This window comes from Astyanax mexicanus, chromosome 11, assembly GCF_023375975.1.
Source record: "Astyanax mexicanus isolate ESR-SI-001 chromosome 11, AstMex3_surface, whole genome shotgun sequence".
Taxonomy (NCBI): domain Eukaryota; kingdom Metazoa; phylum Chordata; class Actinopteri; order Characiformes; family Acestrorhamphidae; genus Astyanax; species Astyanax mexicanus.
Window position 1 is genome coordinate 8,756,137 of NC_064418.1, and position 26,550 is coordinate 8,782,686.

The following is a 26,550-nucleotide window of genomic DNA, read 5'->3' on the forward strand; positions in this document are numbered from 1 at the left end:
GGAACTGTAATGTCACTAAGAAGTGCATCTTCAGATTGCTGTCATACTGGCAGGTCTGGAGAAAAGGCAGGTTCAGGTTAATTTTAGGTGTATTGGTATTTTGGCAACAGAAAACACAGGTGTTCCACTGACTGATTAAAACCCTGACAACAGTCAACATTCAGACGTTCATTGCTATCTTGGCAACGCAGGTGCGCCATGAGCTCTCAAAAAGCATACACCCACGGTGCTTACACACACATTCTCAAGCCATTCTCACATTACTGGGCATTCCAATATCATATGAAAAAATGGACCAGCCTTTGACCCACTCTGAAAAGTCTGGATGGGCTCCAATTGTACCAATGCAAAAACAAAATCTTATACTAAACAAATGTTCCTTTAACCTCTCTAATGTCCCTGTCTACACTAGACAGATTTCCCTCCCAAGTGTATGTTGATTATTAAGTAAATAACAGGGTTCTGATTTTTAATATTGTAAGAAGATGCAATATTTTGGCCCCATAATCTTGCTGGTCTGGAACCAGTGAACCTGTGATGCGAGCACAACACACTTTGTTGGTGGAAAAGAGGTTTCAGATAGGATTAAGTCTAGACCTGGACTACACAACACTTTGACAAAAAAAATGTAGGACTATGCCAGACAGAACTAGGCTTAAGTCATTAAAAGGTAACTAAACTAACCTGATTTAGGCTGACTCCATCCTCAGCTCAAATTTGAAAAACAAAAATAAATAAATAAATAAAATTAAATAAATGAATGGAGTAGTTTGGCAGGGGCACTGGGTGATGTATGGGTTTAGGGGAGGGGCAGAAAGAAGAGCTGACTGGGCTGAACAGTGTGCATTGTTTTGATGGTTGAACGTCAGCAGGGAGGTGGTACAGTATTATTGATTGATTGATTGATTGATTATTTGACTTGCATATTGTGAGTGTCCGCGAGTGAGTGTACCAAAGTACGCGGACACATCATCCTCGCCTATAGCACAGTTGAACCTGTGAGGGCGCTGCAGAGGCAGAAATCACAACAATAAAAGCGTTTTTTTAAAGGTTAGGAAATGTTGGTTAAAAATTGTAAGCAGGACTGGTATGTTTTATTACTTCAAAAGAACACATTTTAGCTATTAATGAAAAAAATATATGGTTTAGGGTTTAGTGCTCTTTAACTAACTGAGGCTTGTACTGCTGAAACCCATCTGAGTCTGGTCGCTCACAGCAGCGTGTGCCTGACTGGCTGCAGAAGGTGTGCTGTGATTTAAATGAAATGCTTGTATGATCAAAGACTGAGCTACCCTGCCGGCCGTGGCACTTCCTCCCGTCTGGATGGTATAATTGCTCTGGGATGTGCTGCTTCTGGTTAGGCCACGTCTCCTCGCATTAGTGCAGCGCAAGTGAATCCGGCCCTGCTGCTGCTTGTTCTTCCCTCCTCCTTCCTGTTCAGAGTGAAGGCAGTGAGACGGCTGAGGGTGACGGGTGGGAGGCAGACGGGTGATCTTCTGGAAGACGCCTCTCATTAAACAGCAGTGTGTTGATCGAGACTCCTGACTCACTGTATCGTCTCCGGCCTGGCCGGTGTGATCTGCTGCCTCGGGCTGCGGGACGAGTGCTGGAGGGGGATAGAAGGTATAATGATATTGGGAGCATGTAAACACACATTCCTTCCAGCCAACCAGCGTAATGCAAACATGTTTACATCCATGCAGCATCTGTGAAGCTCCTCCAGCTGAGAATGCTAATGCAGGGGAATTCACGGAGGAACAGAGCGGAACGGAGGCTGAGAATAGCAGCAGAAACTGACATACTGTTCTATTAAAGAGCCACTAAACCCAAACCATATATATTTTTTCCATTAATAGCTAAAATGTGTAAGTTTAAAGTAATAAAACAATACCAATCCTGCTTAAAACTATTATAAAAAACCCCTACACAACTTGTGGTAATAAAGTTGTGGTAATGCTTTTATTGTGGTAATTTAATTAATTTCCGCCTCTGCAGTTGAACCCTCTCAGGTTTAATTGTGCTATAGTTGTGGATGATGTGTCTGCGTACTTTGATACGCATACACATCACAATATGCAGATCAGACAATCAATAATAACCTAATAACGCCCCCCTGCTGACGTCCAACCATCTACCTCTCACCGCTATCAGAAGCACACTGCTTCTACTGCAGCTTAGCCAATCAGCTCTCCTTCCTGCCCCGCGTCTAAACCCATAAATCACCCATACATGCTCCTCCCAAACGGCTCCTTCTATTTTTTTTAGCCTTTTTCAAATTTAAGCTGAAGGTAGTCAGCAAAAATCAGGGGGTTCACTGCCCCTTTAAGGAGACATTTGGAATTTAACTGTATTTGATGTTTTTCTCATGTTTGTTTCCACAAATTTACTTAAAAATACAGTATTCAAATATAGCTGTAAAATGTTTCACATTTTGTCTCCTTACAACCACAAACTAAAACATATTTTATTGAGATTTTATTATGTGATCGACCAACATAAAAAAGGCCACAATTCTAAATATCATATCAATACTTAGTACAGCCACTCTGCACTGCAATTGCAGCTGCAATTCTTTATTTTATTTGGGGTTTATCTCTACCAGCTTTGCATAGTGTCCAGCGCAGCATTTATTTTACTTTTTATTTTTATTTTTAGAAATGCAAATATTTACAGTGCATAGAGGCAAAAAAGAAAAGAAAAAAATTAACAAAACTTCAAAAAAAAAAGAAAGAAATACTCTAAAACAGAGCATATTGTGGCGGCTCTGGATTGTGTGTGTGGCTGCCTGTAGGCATGTTTCTATTCTTCTGTGTGTGGGGCCTCTTGTGTTTTGTTGTGCTGTGTTGCTCCAGCCTACGTAATTGGTACCCCCCCGTAATCTAGGGTATGGGGAGGGGCAATGCAGATGGGTGCTGGTTAGGGCACTCACCGTAGAGTAGGTGGATAGTGAGTTCAGTCACTTGGCTCTGTTGGTAGCCTATAGAATAAATGGTTTTAGCTCTCCTAGTCTTGTTAAAGACTGTAAGTGAGTGGTAAGCCTGTTTAATAAAGGAGCTATTGAGCATTCAGCATGAGTCTCACGGGTCTTCCTTCCTCTTCCACGCCACAATATGTTTGGTAAGGAAAAAAAAGGTTCTCACAACATTTAACAACTTAATTCAGGTTTTGCAAACAGGAAGAGTATTCAGTTTAACAGAAGATGTTTCTGCTGCCATGTCTGTGCTCAGAATTACTCTTTTACACACCTCAGATCAATGACACTAACATTATAAAACATGAAAACATTGCTTACATTTAACTAGGAGCATTATTGAAAACCACTGGGTAAGATGTTAGAGTTTCATGCATTTAATTATGGAACCAAAATGGTAAGTAATTGTGGGTTTACAGTATATTTCACTCGTTTTCAGATGATGCGCACCAAAGCTATGAGTGCTACATCTGCCCAAATAAAAAAAAACTTTTTTTTTTTAAATCTACATCTTTTTTTCTTCTTTTTTTTTTTTAACAACAAATGTACTTGTTTTTATCCACATCAGCTTGGATGAGCGCACACATCACCTGTCTGACTCAAATATTTTTTTCAGAAGTCAAGTAAAAAAGTTGTTTGGTTTGAAAATGCTTTTCTGGAGAACATCGAAGGCCAAACCAAAAAAAAAAAGCACCAAGTCAAGTTGAGAAGTGTAGGTATTGGTATTCTACAGTGGAAAATATACAGTGGAAAGGAAAAAAAAACATACTGGACAAGAAAACACTCTAAGACTAAGACTAGTGTTCATCCAAGCAGGCCTACACTGAAGGTCACATCACATGATTTAATGGAAAAATTCTGTCTTACTCCTACTCTCTCTCGTCTCCCGCCACCGTCTCCATGACCTGTCTCTACGCTTTAATGTCTGGCAGATCAGCAGTGTAAAAAAGTCTGTTTGCAGTTTGGTTAAATTAGGCTGTAAGAAAAAGTAAGACGTTTTTATTATACAGGTTGTTCAACCTGAAATCCTCTGAGAGCTCTTGTTAAGAACAGACGCTGTGTTCATGAAAGAGGAGCTGGAGGAAGAGCTGAGGGAGCGTTTGAAGTGAAGACTCAAACCCAAAACAAATGAAAGGGTAGAAAAGCGTCAGCTAGACTGACTGACAGACAGTGAGGCCTGTTTTCATCAGCAGGTGAGTAAGACACTCAACAATACGAAGCACGTCGGATCAGAGCGTGATCAGACAACAAAACTGATGTTTTACCAAATTGCTTGTCACTGAATGGAAGTGGCGGTTTAAAGACACAATCTTCTTCCAGACGATTCGGCATTGTAGTCGACATGCAAAATTACCACCACAACACGCTAAAAGTTACAGAAAGGCTGTGCTCTGCACGGTGAAACCTTCCATTTAAACAAGCTTCATCTTTACCATTGTGAGGAAAAAACGTTCATGACATTCTGTTCTTTTAGTAACTGCAACACTTATCAGAAAAGCAAACAAACACAAAAGAAGTCTTATTTTTATAAAATGCTTTTAAGTGTGTACATTTAAAGTTTTGCAAGCTTTAATGACAAATCAATGAGCCCTTATTTAAACTCTGAGTACATTGAGAGTGCAGTGATTCAATCCATTTGAATATACAGTATGCGTGTTAAATATACACTGCCTGGCCAGAGTCCTGGTCTGGACTCTGTGGTGAACAATCCATGTGTGAAAATGATCTCATGCTCCCTGAATCACTCTTTCACAATTTCAGCACCATGAATCCTGACATTGTCTTCTTGGAATATGCCCATGCTGATATCAGGAAAGAAAAAAATCCAACCTGGTCTATATTCAGTATATTCAGGTAGTCAGCTGACCTCATTCTTTCAGTACATACTAAACCTGCAGACCAACTGCATCAACCCCAGGTCATTTACTTACTTAAATCCAGGTGGAGCCTTTTTTTTTTGGCCAGGCAGGTGTATCTATGCTGATGGGTGTGGTGACTGGAAATGAGGCGTGTTCAGGTAAATTTCTGGTGTATTGCTGGTTTACCTTGGCAATGGAATACACAGGTGCATCGCTGGCTGAATATAACCTAGACAGAGTTCAACAATTAGATGTTCACTGCTATCTCGGCAGTGCTGCACATGTACTCACAAAGAGAAAGACACATTTACATTTAACCCTCTATGGCATGAAATATGGTATATTTTTGGAATTTTTGATAAACTGATCATTTGAATAAGATGTTTTAGAGCAGGAGTCGGAAATTACGCTTGGCCACGGGCCAAATATTTTCCAAGCCAATATGTGGCGGGCCTCAAAAAAATAAATCTGTTTTGTAAAATAAGGTGTAATGGGACGTAGTGCTACAAACTAGTAGCTCTCCAGCCCAGAGGGTTGTTGAACCCAATTGCAGAACAGTTGATCTCAAAGCAAGGAAAAAATAAATAAATTAACACACCGTTTCTCACATGGGATCGAACCCTTGTCACCATGGTGACTGTTTAATACACTACCGCCGCCCCGGCTAGTAAATTAGGCCATGGGGGGAAAAAAACGCCCTAATAAGGAAATAGGGAGCCCAGGAACGGGCGGAAAAACGAGAATGGGCGGAAACTAAAGTCACGCCGAGCGCAACAGAGAGAGACAGGGGAGGAATTTAAACAAAATCTCACCAAAGAAACATTTTATTTTATTTATTTTTAAAATTATCGCTCATTATAGTTCAAACTAACTCACGGGCCAGATGTTACATGCTTGCAGGCCACATCTGCAAGGAAGCTGCCAAAACATGCAGGAGTGCTCTACCGTATAATAAACACTGTTTCAGTAAGTATTTTTATTTATGACTTGTATGTCATATTGTATATATGTATTCTAACATTAAAATAAATAAACAAAAAAATAATGTACATACTGTATAGTGTAATAGCCGAATTTGTTTGTTGCTTGAGGGAAACACTATACCATAGAGATAAATGTGGCAATAATTAAAGCAGAGGTGCCCCATCCCATTCATGAATAAAGTTTGGCAAATTAGTGATAAAAAAATAGTAATTGAATGAATAGTAGTTAATAAAACTAAGAAGGGACAGCTGATTCTAACAAGAATTACACAAGGCTTGTTTTCTTTCAAAACAGGTTTTTAATAAGGTGCTGAAAATCACTAACATTTTTACAGAATTTCGAACGAACAAACGGACAAGAACATCCTGATCCTAAGAAATCCCTCCAATCAACATTACAATGAGAAACATTCTCCTAATTGCAACTCTGCACTGAAATCACAGAATTCATCACAGTGGTGAGAGAAAGAGGGAACAAAATTGCACAGGTCACTGTTAATTAAGGCAATAATTCACAACCGTTCAGAGAGACAGAACCTTTTTGTACGAAAGGAAAAGAACCGCAAGTCTCATGCAGGCTTGTCCAGAGGAGGTTTAGCGCTGTGTGCTTTCTTACCGTCAGTCTTTGTGAAAGAGCAGAGTAGACGTGTGGAGTAGACTGGCTGATATAGGAGTATATATTGGCTCAAAACCTTCACAGAGAGACTGTTTGAGCTTTTTTTGTTTTTGTACATCAGTGTAAACTGTAAATCTGTCCATAAGGTCTTGTCTGAGGAGTCCAACGTAATGTAGGTACCACTGAAGATTCTCTGAAGAGCCCTGGTATCTTCTCTTCAGCTGTTCACAGCTCATCCTCGTCTTCTTTGGAGATTTGCTTTAAAGTGAAGCTGATAGACGTTACCTTCTGCTGTCCTCCAGTAGACTGACAAGCTATTCTACCTGTAAAACCCTCTGAAGTATTGGAAAAGCTGCCAGTAAAAGGATTGGCAGTCAAGGCTTGAGTGGACCAGGTTTATGAGAAATTAAAGAGAACCTATTACAGTATACGCCAAAATCCAACAAACTGATCAGCTATGATTAGCTACAACTCTAAATTACTGATAAGAACGGGGGCTACATTAGAAAAAGGGGCTACTTGAAGTGGAATAGACCAAAATCTACCAAAAGATGCTCATCTTACCAAAAAAGAGGAACCACTGCTGGCCTTTTTGGCATTTTTTCAAAAATACATCCCTTCAACCAAGAAACTGCTGAGAATCTGCTGGTGTACAGCCTTAAATCTACAACAGTCTACTACTGTCTACAGCTATGACAATCCCTTCATGTTATATCCCCTCATAACTCTAACAACTATAAGAAAAATATGTAAATCTAAAAAAGAAAGAAGGCTAGCAAAATATTATTTTAATCAATAATCAATGAAAACCAATACAAAACAAACAAACAATATGCTTAAAAAATCCAGCTATTATTCACTGTTGGCCACATTATCTATTTTTTTGACAACCATCCCTTCTCAACCACAAAACATCTGCTGGTGTATACACATCTCTATAGGTGGATCTACAGTAGTCACTGATGCCAAATTCAAAACGGCCTTCCCAAAACACTGCAGAATCTTTCCTCAACCAGGTACATCATCTGTTAACAGTCTCTTTTAAAATCTGTTAGTGTTCTGATCCCTCAAATAAATTAGAAGAAAAACAAGAAAAAAACGTATGCATAAATTACACCTAAAACCCTTTAAAACAAAACCTACTTGATTTTAATAAACCCGATGCTACAACTGTAAAAACTGAGAACTCCTGAAAACGAATGCCTGTACAGGTGACGCCTACAATCTGCATGCAGCAACCGTAAATTCTGAGATGTGTAATCATGTGAAAACTGGCACAACCTCAAATTCAGTTTCCTCTATACATATTAATAAGTTGAGGGACAGAAACCCTGTGACCCAAACAAAGGCCTGAAAGCTACCTCAAGGCAACGGCTCCCACTTCAGGTTGCTTTGAAGAGGCTCCATCCCATCAAAGCTTTTGAAAACCAAGGTGCAGTCTGAATCCCCCATGGGGAGATGATGTTGAAGGATAAAATCATTGTTTGCATAGTAATAAGCGCTGAAGAAAAGATAATTCCATATGCCACTTAATCATGGGTACCCTCACAGGTCATATAAAGCACTAAGTCCCATCACAATTTGCTTGTTCATGGTTTTAAACAAACTAAAGCTAAAATGGTAAGAGGTCCCTTGTTTGCACAGCACCAGGGGCTTGCATTAGACAGATAATTGATCAAGACTACCAATAGATCCTCAAGGTTTCTACCTTTCTTTTTTAACGTGGTGCTCTCTTCAGGGGGCTTTATTACACACCCAACACCTAGGAGTCGCAACAACCCTTCACTGTTCATCAACACGTCACTGTTACATCATTTAAAGGATTAAAAATACACACAAAAAAAAGAAAAAGAAATAAACATCCAAAAAAAGGATGCATCTACAGACAATAATATCTACAACACTACCACTTTAGCTTACGCCCTTAGTTTTTCTCTGTTGTCGGATAAAATGTTACCACCACAAGGCTTTAATAACTAGCTCTAGTTCTAGAAGATCTAGAAATTAACCGTGTAACAAAATTCAGTACAATAGAAAGAACAGTGCTGCAAATCTCAGGTTCCAGTTCTGTGTTCTTTGTGCAAGTTGGTGGCAGCAGAGCTCCGTCTTCTTTCCTGGTTTTAGAGAGGTGTGGTGGTGATGTGTGGCTCACTCAGACTGACACAAAGACGTCCAGATACAGGCGGTCATAAGATTCCCTGAACAAGAGGACGAGGAGCAGGCTGAAGAGGCAGGAGCCTGTCAGACACCAGTTCAACCAGGAAAGCTCTGAAACACAGAAAAACAGACACATTTTCATCAATAAGTGAATTTACTGAGTGGGAAATGCCATGAGCAACACTATAAACAATGTGCGTTCATTACTCTAACACTGATCAGACAGAATAAAGTCTGAGTTCATCAGTATTTTAATGGATGGTCCATTGAAGGAACGGTAATTGGGTAGGAACAGGTATTATAAAGATATTATAAGAAGTTTTAATTGTTCCTTAAATATCCTTATGTGATGCACTCTTGTAATTTTACATCTGGTAAAGACTCAACTTTATGCAATATGCTTTGAAACGCATTTGGTTTTAGTCATGCTCACCAGCCAGCTTGGTTGACCATCCTGCTCTTGTAGGTCAACCAGTTTAAACAGTATGGGGTGAATTATTCAGAAAACAGAAAAAATGTGTTATATTTACTATTATATTTTAGATTCTTTAAAAAGCAACACCTCTTGCTTAGATGACAGATTTGCACATGTTAGCCGGATTTTCTCAGTCAGCTTTATGAGGTATAGTCAGCTGGAATGTCTTTCAGTTAACAGCTGTGCTGAACTCTATTCTATACTCTATTTGATATACTTGTTTGGCAAGAACTACTTAAATAAGTAAAGAGAAAATAAAAAGCCATAAAGAAGATTTTCATGAACTTTAAACCTATCCTTAAATTCTGTGAGCGCAAAGACCATTAATGTTGAAAAACATGATGTAACTGGCTCTCATCAGGACCACCCCATCAAATAAAGAGCAAGGGTTCCCTCTGTTGCACAGCTCCATCAGTTCATCAGAGTTCCTTACAGAATATTTACAGCTTTACAGAATATTTAGGGTATTTTGGGCTGTTTAACACTTTTAAGTTACTACATGTTTTCTTCATAGTCTGAATGACTTCAGTATTCATTTACAATTTAGGAAAAAATAAAAAATAAAAACATTTAATAAGAAAGTGTGTTCAAACTTGAGTGGTAATGTATATAATTAAATTATGACTTCCCATCCCACATATAATGTATTTACATTATTTACATTTACAAAATATAAAAATGAGGAAGACAACTTCTTATCATCTTCTTTCTTTTCATATCTGTAATGTACTCAAGTCAGTAAAAGCAGATGACTGGATGGAGAATAAAAGCGTGTAAGAATGTTTAATATTAGGCTAGGATTCCCATAAGGGAGAAAGCGTATAAGTCAGCAGATGTTTTATGACAATAGAGTGCATGTACTGATATTAATATAAACAGTTATAATGTTATTAAAACAGCCTTTTTCTACTGTTAATAAAAACAGCTTTTTTCTACTGTTAATAAAAACAGCTTTTTTCTACTGTTAATGAGAAGTCAATTACGACAATAGAGTGCATGTACTGATATTAATATAAACAGCTAATGTTATTAAAACAGCCTTTTTCTAGTGTTAATACAAACAGCTTTTTTCTACTGTTAATGAGAAGTCAATTACAACACACTATAAGTGTGAGCAGTTCTGTTGAGAGGGAGATTAGCAGGGCTACATATTTGCTAGAATTTAATTATAGTAATTGTTTATAGTAAGTGTTTGAGATAAGCATGAACTGAAGAATAATTTATTGGCGCATTTTTTGAGCATCTTTTCCTTCAACATTTGATATAAATAATTGCTACTCTAGCTTATACTGTTTATTAGGCTGGGTGGAGAGAGAGAGAGAGAGAGAGAGAGAGAGAGTCCTTCTTAAAGGAGAAATGAAACCTACACCATGTTTATTATTAACATTTTCTGAGTCTATTAAAGGCGATTGGTTCTTTTTCTATTAAACTTATGAATGAAAATTGCTTGTGTGACTAAAAAAAAAGAGAACAGCAGCAGGTAAGAGTAAATTAAACCATGTCTGTGTGGAGAGCATGTGACCTGTGTAGCACAGGTCACCGAAACCATGAACACAATGGAGGACAACCTTGCAGCATCTGCTTTAGCCCAGATAGAGCGGCTGGACTAAATATAACACAAAACAGGTCAAACCCGCGGACCCTCGGGACTGAGGGGGAAGAGGCGCACCTCTTAATTCAATAGAGGAGTGGATTTCAATTTGATGCCGTCCTGAACCCAGATAACGGCTTGATCAATTGCTCCAGAAGAGAGCGCTCCAATCGATGCTGGAAGGTGAAATCCATGCTGGGTCAGCTGCTGGGCCCATTTGGAGCAAATGATATGATTTAGCCATGCAGCACAGTCCTCCGCATCAGCCAGCGTGGGTCTGGAGGAGAAGGGGGCTGAGGAGCACGAGGAGGAAGACGAGGAGGATGGCGCAGATAGGAGGCGCATGGGGGTCCTTCTCCAAAAGCCCGCTCATTAATCAGGCCTCACTAGCCCGCCGCTCAGCAGCGTCGGGCGGCAGGGGTAGGTTAATGGAGTTGTGTTTATCTGCCCGTTTTGTCTGTGCCACACGCCTGCCCTGGCCTCATCAATTTAAAAAGGAGAGAGGCAATGTTAGCGGCGCTGCGGACACAATGAATGCTAATGAGGGAGTGGCTCGTCCCTGAACACGCTCAGGTAATCCAATCAGCTGCTTCTAAAAACACCGAGCAGCCAGTAGCGGACAACAGGGCAGTTTCAAGGCATTTGGGGGCCCCAAGCAAAATGGACCTGTTGGATATTTCTAAAGTGGTCAGTGAACGATTAAAAAAAAAAAAAAAAAAAAAAAAAAAAAAAAATATATATATATATATATATATATATATATATATATATATATATATATATATATATATATATATATATATAAATAAATAAAAAAATAAATTGTCATCTGCACAAGGAAACTTCTTCTTTCTTCATTCCTCGCTAAGTACACCACATAAAGAGAACAACATTAAAATACATAAAGCAAAAGTATTATAATTGATGGAAGTGTGTGGAAGAACCTGTTCTAAAATCTAGTGGTTTTGCATTTCACACGTTTGAACCTTCTGAAGGCTACTCAGCTCTATATCCCCCATAACTAGTGATCCCACAACACAACACAACTCCTCTGATACATGTAAAGTCAGCCACTGCCTCTTTTCAAACTGCTGCTGCTGATGCATCATTGCCGAGTAGCATCACAGCGTGCTTGGAGGAAAGCGCAGTGGCTCAGTTCTGATACATCAGCTCACAGACGCAGCCTTGTGCTGATCGACATCACCCTAGGAATGATGAGGGCAAAGAGTGCCATCTACCCACCCAAAGAGAGCAAGGCCAAATGTGCTCTCTCAGGGCTCCTCCGGTAGCTGATGGCAAGCTGCATGACTGGGATTCGAACCAGCGGTGCCCACTCAGAGCACCAACAATTCATTTTTAATTAAACGATTATGTTCTATAGACCTCAACCCCCCAAATATTGTAATAACATTATCAATTACACTGGATCAAATGTAGTTCAAATTGTCAAAACAATGGTAAACAATGGACTATAACCATCTTTATTCTTTACTGAAATATTATGAAGTTATTTTTTTAGATTGAGGCATAATGTGCTGCGACTAATCTCTTTGACAGCAAGCAGAACTACGCTCAGGCAGAGCACGGCTACAAATAAAAACATATGAGACACAGTTAAAAATTTTAGCTTTAGCCATTCTAGTGCATTGATACTGCTGAACTGCTGTTCCAGTCTGGTTATAAGCTGATTTTAGCAACTAGTGGGAGGTGCCACCTTAAGGGAAATTTATAATTAGTCATAGTCTGAGGGTCGCAAAGACAATGGGTTTGCTTAGTTTGCTTGACGTGTTGCAACGGGTCTGGTGGTCAGCGGTCAGTGCTTACCCCTCAAGCAATAATAGAAAGAGGGACATTGACTAAAAGCATGACAGAAAAATGCAGCAGAAGACCCATCAAGAAGTCTTCCGAGCAGCCGAGAGAGTGGTCTTTGCCAAGAATACGAGGATCTCTCTCGCTCCATTTCACCTCGGCAATCATGAACAGCAATTATAACCTGCCTGTCAGTATACACGACAGTCAAACTGCTGCTCTTATCCATTATTTCCTCCCTCTCTCCACTTTTATACCTGGTGTCATGAGTGCAGAGATGTTGTTATTAAGGCCCCAATTTAGGCTGACTCCTTCCTTCTCACCCGTGTCTTGAGGGATTTGGCGAACAGGACGAAGCAGCAAACGACAGCATAAAAAGCAGCTCCAGCACAGTCCAAGGACCGGGACAGGAGTCTCGACTGAAAGAAGCAGATTTCTTCTTTCCACACTGTCTGCAGTGCTAAACTCAGCGGCAGTGGAGATGTGCCTCTTGCTTCCCGTAATTATTCTTAATTGTAGTCCATTCAGCCCCTGGACTGACGGCTTCTTTCAGCCAGGCTTAATGCCTTCTCAGTCCTTTCTGCAGCACTATGGGTGGCTAATGGCTAGCCTAATGTAAGTAGGCAGATACCGTCCTTTCACATGTCGGGATCTCTCACTACGAGTCTGCATAATTGTCAGATAAACAAGATTAACAAGAGCTCTGAAATGAAATACTCTCCTGCTGCTTGAAAAAATGTGAATTAATGTTTTTGCTTTTGCTAAAATTATTTTATACCTCTTTCTAAAGTAGCTACACTTTATTTAGTTCATTTCTTCCATTAAAACTCCCAGTTATACTTAGTTACTCAGCACATTACAATATTCTCATTACTACCTAACTAGATTAAACACAAAATCATCCATAACATTAAAATCAGCTCTGTATATACATTACACTGGTAAGCCATATCATTAAAATCAGCTCTGCATATCGTCGCTGTCCAATGAAAAACACTTATCTCCAAAACAGCAACTTTACAGGAGAGAGAAAAAACCTTGTAAACTTTCAATGGAAGTCAATGTAAAAAGAGTTTATTTTAGGTAATTCTGAAGAGTTTCTATTTTTCCGTTCATCAAGAAATTTTGGCAGAGTGTAAGGGACAGTTTGTCTGTTCAAATTATGTAGTAAACTAAAAATGAACAAAAATGAGATACATGTTTTTTATAGGACAGCAACGATATACATTACACTGGTAAGCCATAACAGTAAAATCAGCTCTGTATATACATTACAATGGTAATACATAACATTAAAATGAGCATTAAAATGGTTTTAATATTACCCCAACAACATTATTCCTAGATTTTTGTTTTAATCATTTGATTTAATTCTATTAATTACTTTAAAAGTGCCTAGTCAAGCTATAAGGAAACAAAATCCTGTATAGAAATAAAAGATGCTTTAAGATGCTTGATCGATACTCGTTTTATAATCGCATTGCAGACTCTGAATCGTAATCAAACTAAAATGTAAGGTGCCTAAACCCTGCTTAAAACGCAATGAAAATTTCTATTAATTTTGGCAATTGTTTGTGATTAAATCAGCCGTGATGCTATGATGTTAATGTCAGGTGTGAATGAGACTTAGGCTTCACCGTACTCAATCGATTAAGCTAGATAAACAATTTTAACTCTCAAATCAAAAACACTCCTGCCAAGAAGAGCACTGATATACTAAGTCTCCAGTAGCTTCATGAAATAATATCTGATGCCTTCAGTTCATTGTTTTATATCTGTCAGATGAAGCAACCAGAAAAAAAAAAAAAGCAAACCAAACGACATTTCCCAAGCAAAGCGAATTACCTCAGCGAAACGTCGACCCTTTGACAGCAGATAGACAGCCGGCATAATGCAAGAACAAGACGACCTTGCTAACCTGGTTTCTTCCCGCAGACACACAAAGAGGTTCGGGGACGTGGCTCTCTGCTTTGTATTCCGCCCACCCCCTTCTACCAAATGACAAGCGCAGAGCCGATGGAATCAAAAGTAGGAATAAATCCATCTTTTTTTTTTTTTTTTAACCCTCATTCATATTTCCAGACTCAAAGTGAATGAGCCGGGCTCTCAAGTGTCCCACTGAGAGGGTCTGTAATGGGGTGAAACAGTAATATGAGACTCTTCCATTTCAATGTGAAACTAGATGAAATTAATAATACAAAATTAAATTAGATTATCGTTTAAGCAAACTGATGCTTCAGTGAGCTACCCCTCAGCTCTGGGCATCTCGAAAAGCACAGAACTAGAAAATAAGTGAACAGACTGAGGTGATTACTCTCCACAGTGAAGATCTGAAATTCAGGCTGACAGTGCTGAGAACTTAATTCTCGTCCGTATGAGCAACAAGATGGAAATAGCTGATTAATTACAAAAGGATAAACAGCGGAATGAGGAGTGGGTCTTTGGGGAAGATTTATCAACCTTCTGCAGGAGTGTTGCAGTTTGAGAAGTGGGCCAGTGCATGTGTTGGAATTTATCAGTGTGGCACACAAAGCAGTGTGCTGTGGATGAACAGCAGACCTTTTGAACAGGGACATCATTATGATCAATTATTAATCCCAATCATAAAACGGAACAAAACTGAAACACAGATTAAAATCTATTATAATCTAATATATTAATGCATAGGAAATGGTCTGCATGATAATACACATTTAATACAATCCTTATGGTCTTTCTAAAAATGTCTAAATAAGTATAAACTCACTTCCAATAGCAGGAAACATCAGGGGATCACTAGTTGGATCAGCAATGAGAGAACAATTACACCAAACAATGAATCAATAATGATTTCTGTATTAATGCTTTGATTTGATTGTATAAATCATTTATTTCAAGTACATAAAAATAGTGTTAAATAGCTTAAGAATCATTTTGGATCATTACATATAATTTACTTTAAAAGTAACAAGTAGTCAAGAAATCCTGTATAGAAGTAAAAGATGCATCAAGGTGCCTGATCAATAATCGTTTTATAATCGCATTGCAGAATCGTAATCATAATCGAATCAAATCATGAGGTGCATAAAAATCACCTCGCCACCCAAGATGCAATGAAAATAGAACAATAATACCAAACAATGACTTAATTAATCAACTGCATGCCATATAAGTTATATGCAATTTACTGTTCTCAAATACCAGTACCTGCATTATCAGATAATTATTACTAGCTGTCTATCAAATTACCCACAGCTGTCAATTACCTCATCGCCACACCCCTTTAAATACTGTGAAGAAAGAAAAACACTGGTGGAGATGCAGAATTGAATGGATGTACAATTTCAAATAAAGTTTCCTTTCTGTGTTGTTAACTAAGATGACATTGGGCAGGGTTACAAATTGTTTTTCTCTCTGCAGCTTCTATATGTTAAGATGTACATATCTCAATCTAAATGATCTCAAGTATCACATTCTAAAAATCACAATAAAACAGTAAATCAATTAACCAAATTAATTCAAATAAGCCCTAGTCCAAATCCATCTGATAGCTAGGACTCCTCCTATTACACAATGCAACCAGACTAGCAAACAAGAAGCACCACCACATCTTTGGAAAGTAAGACAACAATACATACTGGAATTGCATCATGGGGGGAACAGGAAAACCCACTTAGCCTCTCTTTGCAGATAAAATTTATGAATTTGTGAGAAATTTAACATAATTTACAGTAAAAGGACCACAAGGAAACATCAATAAAACACACTAATAAAACAAAACACACCAAAAGCTATGTCCCAGTTGAACATGGAAAAACTATCAGCATTTGAAGCGTGCCAGACCAAAATTGCCAAATCACTAATAAACACTCCAAAATGTGCAACACGCTGCACATCGCTGCTGCTGTGAAGAAACTGAAAGGATTGGATCCAGAGCGCACATTTTGATAAACACACGAGGATCATTTTAACAAGTGATGAAATGCGGATTGGAAGGCTTCAGGAAAATTCTGATGAAACTTGAGGAAATTCATGAGCTCGTTCAGGGAGTACACATTTGCCAAAATGAGACAGAAGGTCCTAGGACTAAGTCAACAGCACAGAAAGGATGCAGGCTCAGTCTGCTCTGCTCACAGCTTCAGTCTGGTTTCAGCGGGTCAGTGCCTCCAGAGGTGAAGAAGAGAGTCACACAGCTTTGTTTAGGAGCGATAAGAGAATCAGATTTCAAAGGCTAAGCCATGCTAAGCTTGCTCATCACGCTATAATCTGCTCAGAGGGATCAACAGGAAAAAGTTGGAAGAGCTGCCAAAACCTCTCAACACCTTAGCCAAGTCCAGCAGCCCACTCGCTTATACGAAGTCCAGCGAACTGTCTGTCTGTATGTGTTTCTGTCATAGCTGCACACAATCTACATGGAATTGTGTGGGCGGCACGGTGGTTTAGTGGTTCGCACGTTTAACCCCCAGCACTGGGGTCTTGGGTTCAGGTCCTGATCTGGGTGGAGTTTCTATGTTCTCCTTGTGTCTGCCTGGGTTTCCTCCAGGGGCTCCAGTTTCCTCCCATAGTCCAAAAACATGGAGATCAATCAGAAACTGGATACTCAAAACTGGAATCTCAAAACTGGAATCTCTACACCGCATACTCTACACCGCATACTCTACACCGCATACTCTACACCGCATACTCTACACCGCATACTCTACACCGCATACTCTACACCGCATACTCTACACCGCATACTCTACACCGCATACTCTACACCGGGTTCTCTTAATTTGGTACTCTAAACTGGATACTCCTCAGTGCCTGATGCAGAAACATGGAGATCAGAAAATTTGGATACTCTAAACTGGACACTAAAAACTGGATACTCGAAAAAGGATTCTCTTAATTGGATCCTCTTAACTGGATACTCCTCAGTGCCTGATTCAAAAACATGGAGATCAGCTGAAATGGATACTCTAAACTGGATGTTCCTTAGTGCCTGATTCAAAAACATGGAGATCAGCTGAAATGGATACTCTAAACTGATGCTCTAAACTGGATTATTTTAATTGGATACTCCTAACTTGGACACTATAAAATTGGACACTCTAAACTGGATACTCTAAACTGGATACTCTAAACTGGATACTCTAAACTGGATACTCTAAACTGGATACTCTAAACTGGATACTCTAAACTTAATACTCCTCAGTGCTGGATACAGACCTCTAGGTGGACGGTGGTTTCCGGTTGAGAGTATGCTTTGCAAAATTAGATGCTGCTTCTTACCAGTGTGAGTGTGGATGAGTGCTGAATGTAAATGGTTTTGTGTAAATCATGATCGTAAAGCGTCCTTAGGTTTCTAGAAAGGTGCTTCTATATAAGTGTGGGCTGACGGAAACGTTTGATGGGTCTGGCTGATACGGTTTGTGGAACACGGCACGGCGCAATTTATCATTTATCATGATGGTGGAACCTCAACATGAATCAGCAGTGATTAGACACAGACCCAAACAGAGAGGGCTCCCAACGCTAATGTATATTCATGAGCACCTGCCCTCTGTCAGAAGCCTTTAGTAAGCAGAGACAGTGTGCAGCATCACTTTATGCCACATGGCTTGTTACTAAGTGAAGCGCCTGTGGCCATTCTGCTTCAGCAACAGGCATGGACAGAGCAGACCTGGGATAGAGCTATCATTGAGCGCTTGCCTAGCCACCTGCTCACCAGGAGGAAACTGTCAGCATGCGCCTCATCAATATTCAACAGGAAGCTTTTTATTTACCCAAGAGGAAAGAGGGAAAGTCCTGTCAACCTCTTGGCACATTATTCATCATTCCACCTGATTGGCTTTCTCATGTGCATGAGCTTATGGCGGAGGCTAATCAGCATTCAGAAGAAGAAAAAAACCCCACAAATGCTGCCACAAACGCACTCGGCATTCTCCGGCTGACCAACACGCTAAGACTGTGGGCCGAGTTAAATCTGCTTCACTGATTCCATACCTCAAACTGTAAACAGACGCCTCGTGCTCTGTTTTGATAACAAGTCTCAGCAGCATCATGCAGGGTGAAGAAAGTCACTCTACAAGCTGTGACCAAACATAGTGGAGTCTAGCTTCCAACAACAAGTCCGCAATGAATAATGATGTGGTCTGCTGCAGCATGTTCTTAAAACCCTGCTTACAATTCTCAGATTTCCACATTTACATCAATAAAACTGCAATAAATTTATAACACAGGTTTAAAATAAACTACATATATGATATCACAGAGGTTCTCATTCCTGATCTTGGAGACTCACCACCCTGGAGATCTCAGATTTGACACACCTAATCCTGCGTTCACGCTGGCATGCAAAAGAGCGACAGGTGACGATTCATTTCCTACGGGTTGGGCTAACTGGCCACATTGATACACGCAAAGAGCCTTGAACAAGCCCACAAGAGACAAACGTGGGGTGTCACAAGTGACTTATCGCCTGCCAGTGTGAACACAGGGTTAGTCTAGAATAATCACATGTCCCCAAATGCCTTAATTACCTAGATCAGGTGTGTATAATTACTGGGGGAGTAAGATTATTGCAGTAGGGGTAGGCGATATGGCCCTAAAACAATATCACAATAGTTCATGGTATACTTTCACGATAACTATACTCTTGCCGATATGACAAAACACTGAATTAAAAAAAATAAAAAATCAGGAATACACTACTGGAACAAAACAAAAGTTACATTTTATTATTACATATGATATGATATAGCACTCCCTTAACTGAGATATTTAAAAACATTTTTAAAAGATTTTCAACAGAAGTCAATGATCTAGAATGTCATGATACTAATAATGCACTCCAAATATCTCCATATATCCACTTTAGAAGTAAAATTAATCATACTGGACACATATAATCTCTATAATATAATATGAGAACAGTGTGATTTTTTCTTTTCATAAAAACAGCAAATAAAGAAGTACCCTGATGTGATAATTAGGGGTGGTGATAAGGCATTATATTTCAGGGTATATTTCATTCATGAGACTGAAAAATGATGGCGATATTTTTGAGTACGGTACAATATGGCACACCACTACTATGCAGGGTGGTAGATCTCCACGACAATCAATAATTTCCCCTTTATCCTATCAAAAAGGATGACTTACTCTACCCACTGGCCTGTCAACAACTATTAGCAAATAATTTACTAATTATTTACTAAACTGCTCCAACACTGCCAAGGCTGTCTGCTGTGTATGTTAGATTTGTGACAAAACTGCTACTTTAACTTTTTATCATACTGTTAACATTTTAAAGTGCTTATTAAAGTGTTTAGTAGGTACAGTATGTTAAACTGTCTGAAGGTGCGCTGAAAATAAATAAATCTACCTACCTGTGAAGTAGAAGGTGAGGAAGAAGAGCAGCAGGCCCGTGAAGAGGTTGCTGAGGAAGGTGACCACTCCACAGGTTATTCCCTCTGGTACAGGGTAAACTGTCTCGATGAAAAGCTCAAAAAAGATGGGAATGCTGCTGTTGATGAAGATGCCCACTAGGATGCAGGAGGTGTAGAGAGTGGCTGAAGAAACAGAGGATAGATAAACATCATTAGGACATTTATTAATCATCTTATTAATCAGACTGTGATTAATGACTCAAAATCAACATATTACACTGATTCCTGTATGAATGAATTTATGTACGAAGGTAGACTTATATAGTGCATTTCTAGAGACATGAGGAAAACATGAAAACTACTCTTAGATAGGGACTTGAATCCAAGACCCCAGCACTGAGGCAAACGTGCTAACCACTAAGTCATGTTAGGAGGTGCTACCTTTTATGCACAGGTAACCAAAACAAATGTTTGACCATTTTAGGCGTGAGATTTCTTCCCTTAAACTCTTATTTTCACCTTTCATTGTTTTTTTATATCTTATTTTATACTTGATATCCTATTAAAATGCAAGGTCTTTTTTCTCTTCTTTGAAAATCCCTTCTCTTTGGCTTGGCTACACTGTAAATGAGGGCCGTCCTCAATGTACTCAGAGTTTAAATAAAGATTTGATTGATTGATTGATGTCCGTGTATTAGAAATTAAACCAGTGAAAGTCACCTCACGTTTAAAATGCAATCTGTGGCTCTGTGAAAGTTCACACATGCTTTCAGGTGATTTAAAAAATGAGAAAAAAAGAATAAGCAGCACAGGCTTTTAGACAGCCACGGGGTTCAAGTGTGGAGTGCATGCTTGCCAGGTGGAGAGAAACCCCACTGGGCCCAAAAGACTCAGTCTGCCAGTATAGCTGTAAGAAAGCAGATAAAAAAGCAGGTGCCAGGCAGGAGATGATGATGGATGAAAATGGCCGAGTTGGCTGATCTGAGGGGCATATGCTCATTTTCAGGCCCTGCTTCTGTGGAGCCACAGTTCCTGCTCCTCCTCACTGATCTGGACCTAATGAGCTCCTCTGGCTCTGGTGCTTTCAGCATCATGGCTGCAGTTTGCCTACGCTGCTGTCTGCCATTGATACGGCCCTGCAGGCGGCATCTGTCAGGCCTTCCGCAACACCGCAGGCACCGCAGGCAAAGGTTATATTTAATACTTATCCCCAGACTACCTTTAGTGGAAGGCAGGTGAGTGAGTCTGGTCAAGCAGGTGAGGGTGAACCAGGTGGCCGCCAGGGATGCTCCAGCCAGCATCAGCACCAGAAGCAGCTTCAGCATTCCCCGGATGAAATCAGCAAACCTGCAGCACAAAGACAGAGGAAAAAGAAGAAGAACAGGAGAAAATGAGGAAATTTTATCCGACACAATTGCTCAAAGCCATAGCGAAATCTCGAAATTACCGCCCGACATTAGACAAAACTTTCTGCTGGTGTTATTTCTGGCATCAGTGCCAGAGGAGAGGAAGAGCAGAAGGGGCTCAAAAACCGGTCCTTTCATTTCTCTATGTTACTTTCTTTGGAGAAAAGTCCTACTGAAGTTGACTGACAACTTCAAATAAACACGCCAGCGTTTGATCGGAGTCAAACTCCGCTCGAAGAAGCAGCAGCAGCCCGACTTCTCTCTCCACCGCTCCTGCTCACAAATCTCTATCAGCGCCTCCGTGTAGATATAACAGCGTCTCCAGGGCATTTTTCTACAATGAAGAAATCAGAGGTAGAGAATAAGAAAAGCACTCTGCTGAGGCCCGGTCTGGTTCCGCTGTATTCACAGTCGTTTAATACTGACTGGTTTAAAAAAAAAAATCCCATGCAGGTAAAAACCTGACACTGTACAGCTCAGATCAACAGTTCAGGTAAAGTAGTAAAGGTTAGTATCATTACAACAACAGAAAAAGAAGAAAAGGCTAAACATTCGTGATTACCTCCTGAACTGAGTGTTGTTCTGTACAAATGCATGACCCAGCATCAGTGGTAATGAATAATGCAAAAGGCAAACATCTCCACTCTGATCCACAGTGCTGGGAACACTGCATCCGAATCATGTCTACAGAGGCTGTGCCCTGTTGCAATAGTGCTTTTTAAAAGGAACAGGAACAACTATGGCCTTTTATTTATCTTTCCAATCTGATTTATGTATTTTCTGAATGCTGGACAATGAATGGAAAGAAAAAGAAAAAAACTACTTCAGATGAGTTGGAATACATCATACATAGTTGATGTTTCACTAGGTACAGTATTAATTTAGGGTGTAATTATGCATGCATTAATACTGAATGGTCACATTATATACAGGTAGTGCATGAAGCCATATGTTGAATATACGATACATCAATACACTACCTAATTTGGATTAGTTTAATATTTTTACCGTTACAATTATATAAAAATTGTTAGGAATCATTCCAAACCCACATTATTACTAAAGCCAAAGCTTTGGTTTATAGTTACAGAATTTAAACCATACTTAAATATGCTGCTGCACTCCTTTCCTTTAGATAGTTCTAAAGTAAAGTGTCAGGACATCTGTCTACGATCTAAATCTCAGGTAAAGGTGGATCATGCCCCAAGACAATGACCCTAAGCACACAAGCCATTCTACCAAAGAACGAAAAACGAAGATTAAAGTTAATGTTTTAGAATAGTCAAGTTGACATCAAAATGACTTCAGTAAAATGAATGTATGTTAATAGTAAGAGACAGCTGTCAGCTGACTGACCCTAATTCTGTTTTACCACAGCTTTGTAAGAACCACTTAACATCATGTTCTTTAATTTGTGTTAACACCTATGGGTTTAGTTTTTTTTCTTGTTTGCTTATATTTTTAAACCATACTTGAATAATACTGGCAAAACATTACAACCAGCAAAGCAATGCCTGAAAGATTAAACGGCCTAAAGTTGCAAAACGTAACTGAAATAAACAGCAGACAGCTCTCTTAGAAGAAAGCACTCATCCTGAAAGTGAATGATGCCATATTTGGAATAACAAGCAGCATATCTGGATGAGACAAGGTCAAAACTGGGTCACGGATGTATTAAATTCTCCTCCTGTTTCATAGAAACCTCCGTTTTCTCTTCAGCCGGCCATTAATTAAAAACTCCTTGGGTAGTCAATGTTCCACTGTGTGATGGAGAGCATGAGGGTGGAGGTGTATCTAAAAACAGCAGTGCTACTCTTTACAGCACAAGCTGTTGTGTGACAATTAACAGTCGGCGGGCTGTTCATCAGGTGTCTCGACGCGTCCAGCGCCGCCACGCTGTGCAGCGGCGCGCACTAATTGACGTACGGAGACTCTGGTGATTCATGTGTTTGGGTGAACTCTGGCGTGTCGGTGAACGGAGGCGGATGCGTCTTGGAGGAGAACAAGAGCCATTAAAAGGTGCCTCTGGAACCGAATCAATTAAAATGTGCGGCCATCACCTCTGGAGCTCAATGTTAATGCAGTCATTTTTCTACGGGCAGGACATGGCCCAGTGGGCAGGGAAGCAGGAGCCACTGGCATCCAATAACTCATGTTCATACATGCGTTTGCATTATGATTCAAGACGGAGGAAGAGCACTGTGGCCGTCGGTAACTCACGGGGGCCCATTAAAGGCACATCGGCTGCAAACGATCACTAATGGCACCGCAAAGGAGCAGGCTGCCAGGAGGAAGCAGTGGGGCATCTGTTGCTTTTCTCAGACGCCTCCCTCAATACATTCCCAACAGAGCCTCGGGCTGGTCCATGAAGACGCCGTATTGACAAGGACAAGCACACAAAACAGACAGCCAGTCAGCGGGACGTCTGGCTTCTTTAACCCATCTTCCGGGATCTCCGTCCAGTCTGCCGTCCGTAGCTCATTCCAATATGAAGCCGATCTGGAGCTTTTCACCACGCTCTGCTTTGCCCTACAGCTCTTAAATGATGGAAGCTCCATCACACTCTGCTGCTAACTTCACCGAAGCCTAGGGCTGGATGTTCAAATTCTCGATAACGATACTGATACAATACTTTTTCGATACCATTTTGTTAATTATCAAAAAAAAAAAAAAAAAAAAAAAGAATTGCGATAATTATTCTTACAGCATATTTATTTAACTGTTGACTTAATTCATCTCATTCTCATTTTGTCACCATAAAAGGCTCCATCTTTCTAGATCTTTTTGGAACAGTTAGCATGTTTGTTTGTAGCCTTTTATTAAGAACAAAAACAGCATTACTTCAACTGCTTCAACTAAAAAAAAAAAAAAAAAAAGAACATGCTTATGAAATATGAGATGCTCGCCCTTTCCTGACTGATGGGATCACCTGCTGTGGAAAAAAATGCACTCCACAATTTTATTTAAAGGTCAATAATTCGTTGCGCAGTACATTAATGAAAACATTATATTTGAGGCATTTTGTTGAGTGCAAATTTCAAACGGTGCACATATTTCTTAAGTGTTTATTAATGGGTATTTAAATGTAAATAAAAGAATCAGCGTTATATTGGGAAAATTAATTAGATTTATATTAGGGGCGTCAATCATTTAAAAATTAATTAAAATCATGATTCATTTATTTAAATGCATGGAGAGACAGACTGAGGGTGACAGAGAGAAAGACAGAGTGAGAGAGAAACAAAGAGAGGGAGAGAGAGAGAGACAACAGTGAGTGAGAGAGAGTGTTTGTGACAGAGAGAAATAGAAAAAGAGAGTAAAACAGAGAGTAAAAGAAAGGAAGAACAAAAAGAGACAGAGAGGATGAGAAAAAAGAGAGAGAAATGGAGTGAAAGAGAGAGAGAAAAAGAAAAAAGGGAGAGACTGAGAGGGGGAGAAAAAAAGAGAATCAGAGAGCAAGTAAGAGTGAGTGAGAGAGAGGGAAAGAGAGACAGAGAGAGAGAGAGAGACAAAGAGAGAGAGAGACAGAGAAAGAGAAGAGGGAAAGAGAAACAAAGACAGAGAGAGAAAGTGTGAGAGAGCGAGAGAAACTTCAGCACAGTAATGGTGTGAGGACAGTTTGAAGGAAAATGTGCTTTTTCGTTATTGAATTTCGATACCCAGCTCTGCCGCTGCCCCAATTCTAACCCCTCACCAATGATTGGCCAACTGATTAACAGGACGAGTTATACCCTCATTTTCCTAATTACGACATTTTCAAAATGTTACGACATTTTCAAAATGGACCCAACAACAAACGTTTATTCATCAACTGGAGACAAACACTTCCCCTTCCGCCGGCTCCACAGTTCTCTCCAGTCTGAGCTAGAGCCCATCCATCAGCTCAGCGATGCAGCCATTTCATTAGCATCTTCAGCTGCTGCTCATCACAAAGCTGATTTTAATAAATTAGGAGGGCGAGGAGAAATTAACTGGGGAGCCTTGGAGGATCCAAACCCTCCAACTTAATAAATAAATAAATAAATACATAAATGAGTGAAGAGCTGGGCTTTAGAAAGCACAGTGACATTGACAAAATAAATGTTTTTCTTCAAGGTCAGTGAAGATACAGGGAGGGGAGCGATTTATCTCCCTCAGCGCTGGGCACAGGAGATTCTTAAGATATGTACTGCATTTAAATGTCTCTGAGAACAAAGGTACAGACAGGGCTGCTGGACATAAAGGCTGGATTTAATTGTATTCAGCTGCTTCTGCCCTGGTGCTTATGGTCGTGTGTTAGTGCTTACCTTGCCATGGCTACTCCAACCACACAGCCTCCAACAATAGACCAGAACCCTATCCATCCAGCATCCACCTGGGAAACAGCGTGAAAGAGAAAAGAGAGGGAGAGAAAGAGAGAGATAATATTGTATATTTGTATGTTGTTGTACCCATTAATCTATGTCTGTACTGTTTGTCTGAAATGCTTTGACAATTCAAATGTAATTTTGTCATATCAATTAATGAAATAATTTATTAATTGAAAGGTTTGATCAGACCTTTAGGTATGTGCTGATCTTTTGGTCTATACACACAAACAAATAGACAATAGAGCACAATAGACCAGAATGGAAATAAGCCTTTTTATAAACCATTAAAACATCAAAAACAAAAAATAATAATAATTAATCAAATTAAGCAATGATATAAAAATATCTGATAATATTAAGGCTTCACAATGTGTGGTTTATTATATATTTATTACAATGTGGACATGTGCAATAGTCAAATGGTTGGATGTGCAACTTCAAGGCAATTTTATTCGTATATATTTTTTCTGCTTGATACAAAAGGAAAATTAGCCATGATCGCATGTTATATCTGCATATAATGTTTATTTAATTGTTTGGATGCAGTGTTAATATCAACAACATCCCTACCACAAACTTCAACATTTTTTAATATTACTATATTAGAGATGTCCCGATCATTTTTTTGCCCCCAAGTCAGTCATTTATTTTGTGTATCTGCCGATACAGAGTCCCGATTCAATATTTTTTAATGCATGTTTCCGTGTACTTCCGTAGTGCCTGGACACTCACAATATGCAAATCAGTCAACTAATAATACTGCCCCCCTCTGGTGATGTCCAACCATCTGCCTCTCACAGCCATCAGAGGCACACTGCTTAGTCCAATCAGCTTTCCCTTCTGCCCTGCCCCTAAACCCATACACCACCCAGTGCCCCTCCCAAACTAAGGCTACTATTTTTTATTTTTTTTTGCATTTTCCAAATTTAAGATGAGGGTGGAGGTTACACAAAACTGAGTTACCCTTTAACAACTCTAAACA

The 26,550-nt window shown here is 39.6% G+C and overlaps 1 protein-coding gene across 1 annotated transcript in view; it reads right to left on the bottom strand.

The window, feature by feature from the left end:
* Positions 1-6,089: 6,089 nt before the first annotated feature.
* Positions 6,090-26,550, bottom strand: part of slc49a4 (solute carrier family 49 member 4) — a 70,665-nt gene continuing 50,204 nt past the window's right edge. The window contains exons 6-9 of the mRNA XM_007227926.4: positions 25,506-25,573; positions 21,033-21,160; positions 19,814-19,996; positions 6,090-8,697 (exon numbers count right to left, since the gene is read on the bottom strand). Of these exons, the coding sequence (XP_007227988.2) occupies positions 8,582-8,697; positions 19,814-19,996; positions 21,033-21,160; positions 25,506-25,573 (495 nt within the window). The 3' untranslated portion in view covers positions 6,090-8,581. The remainder of the gene's footprint in view (positions 8,698-19,813; positions 19,997-21,032; positions 21,161-25,505; positions 25,574-26,550) is intronic.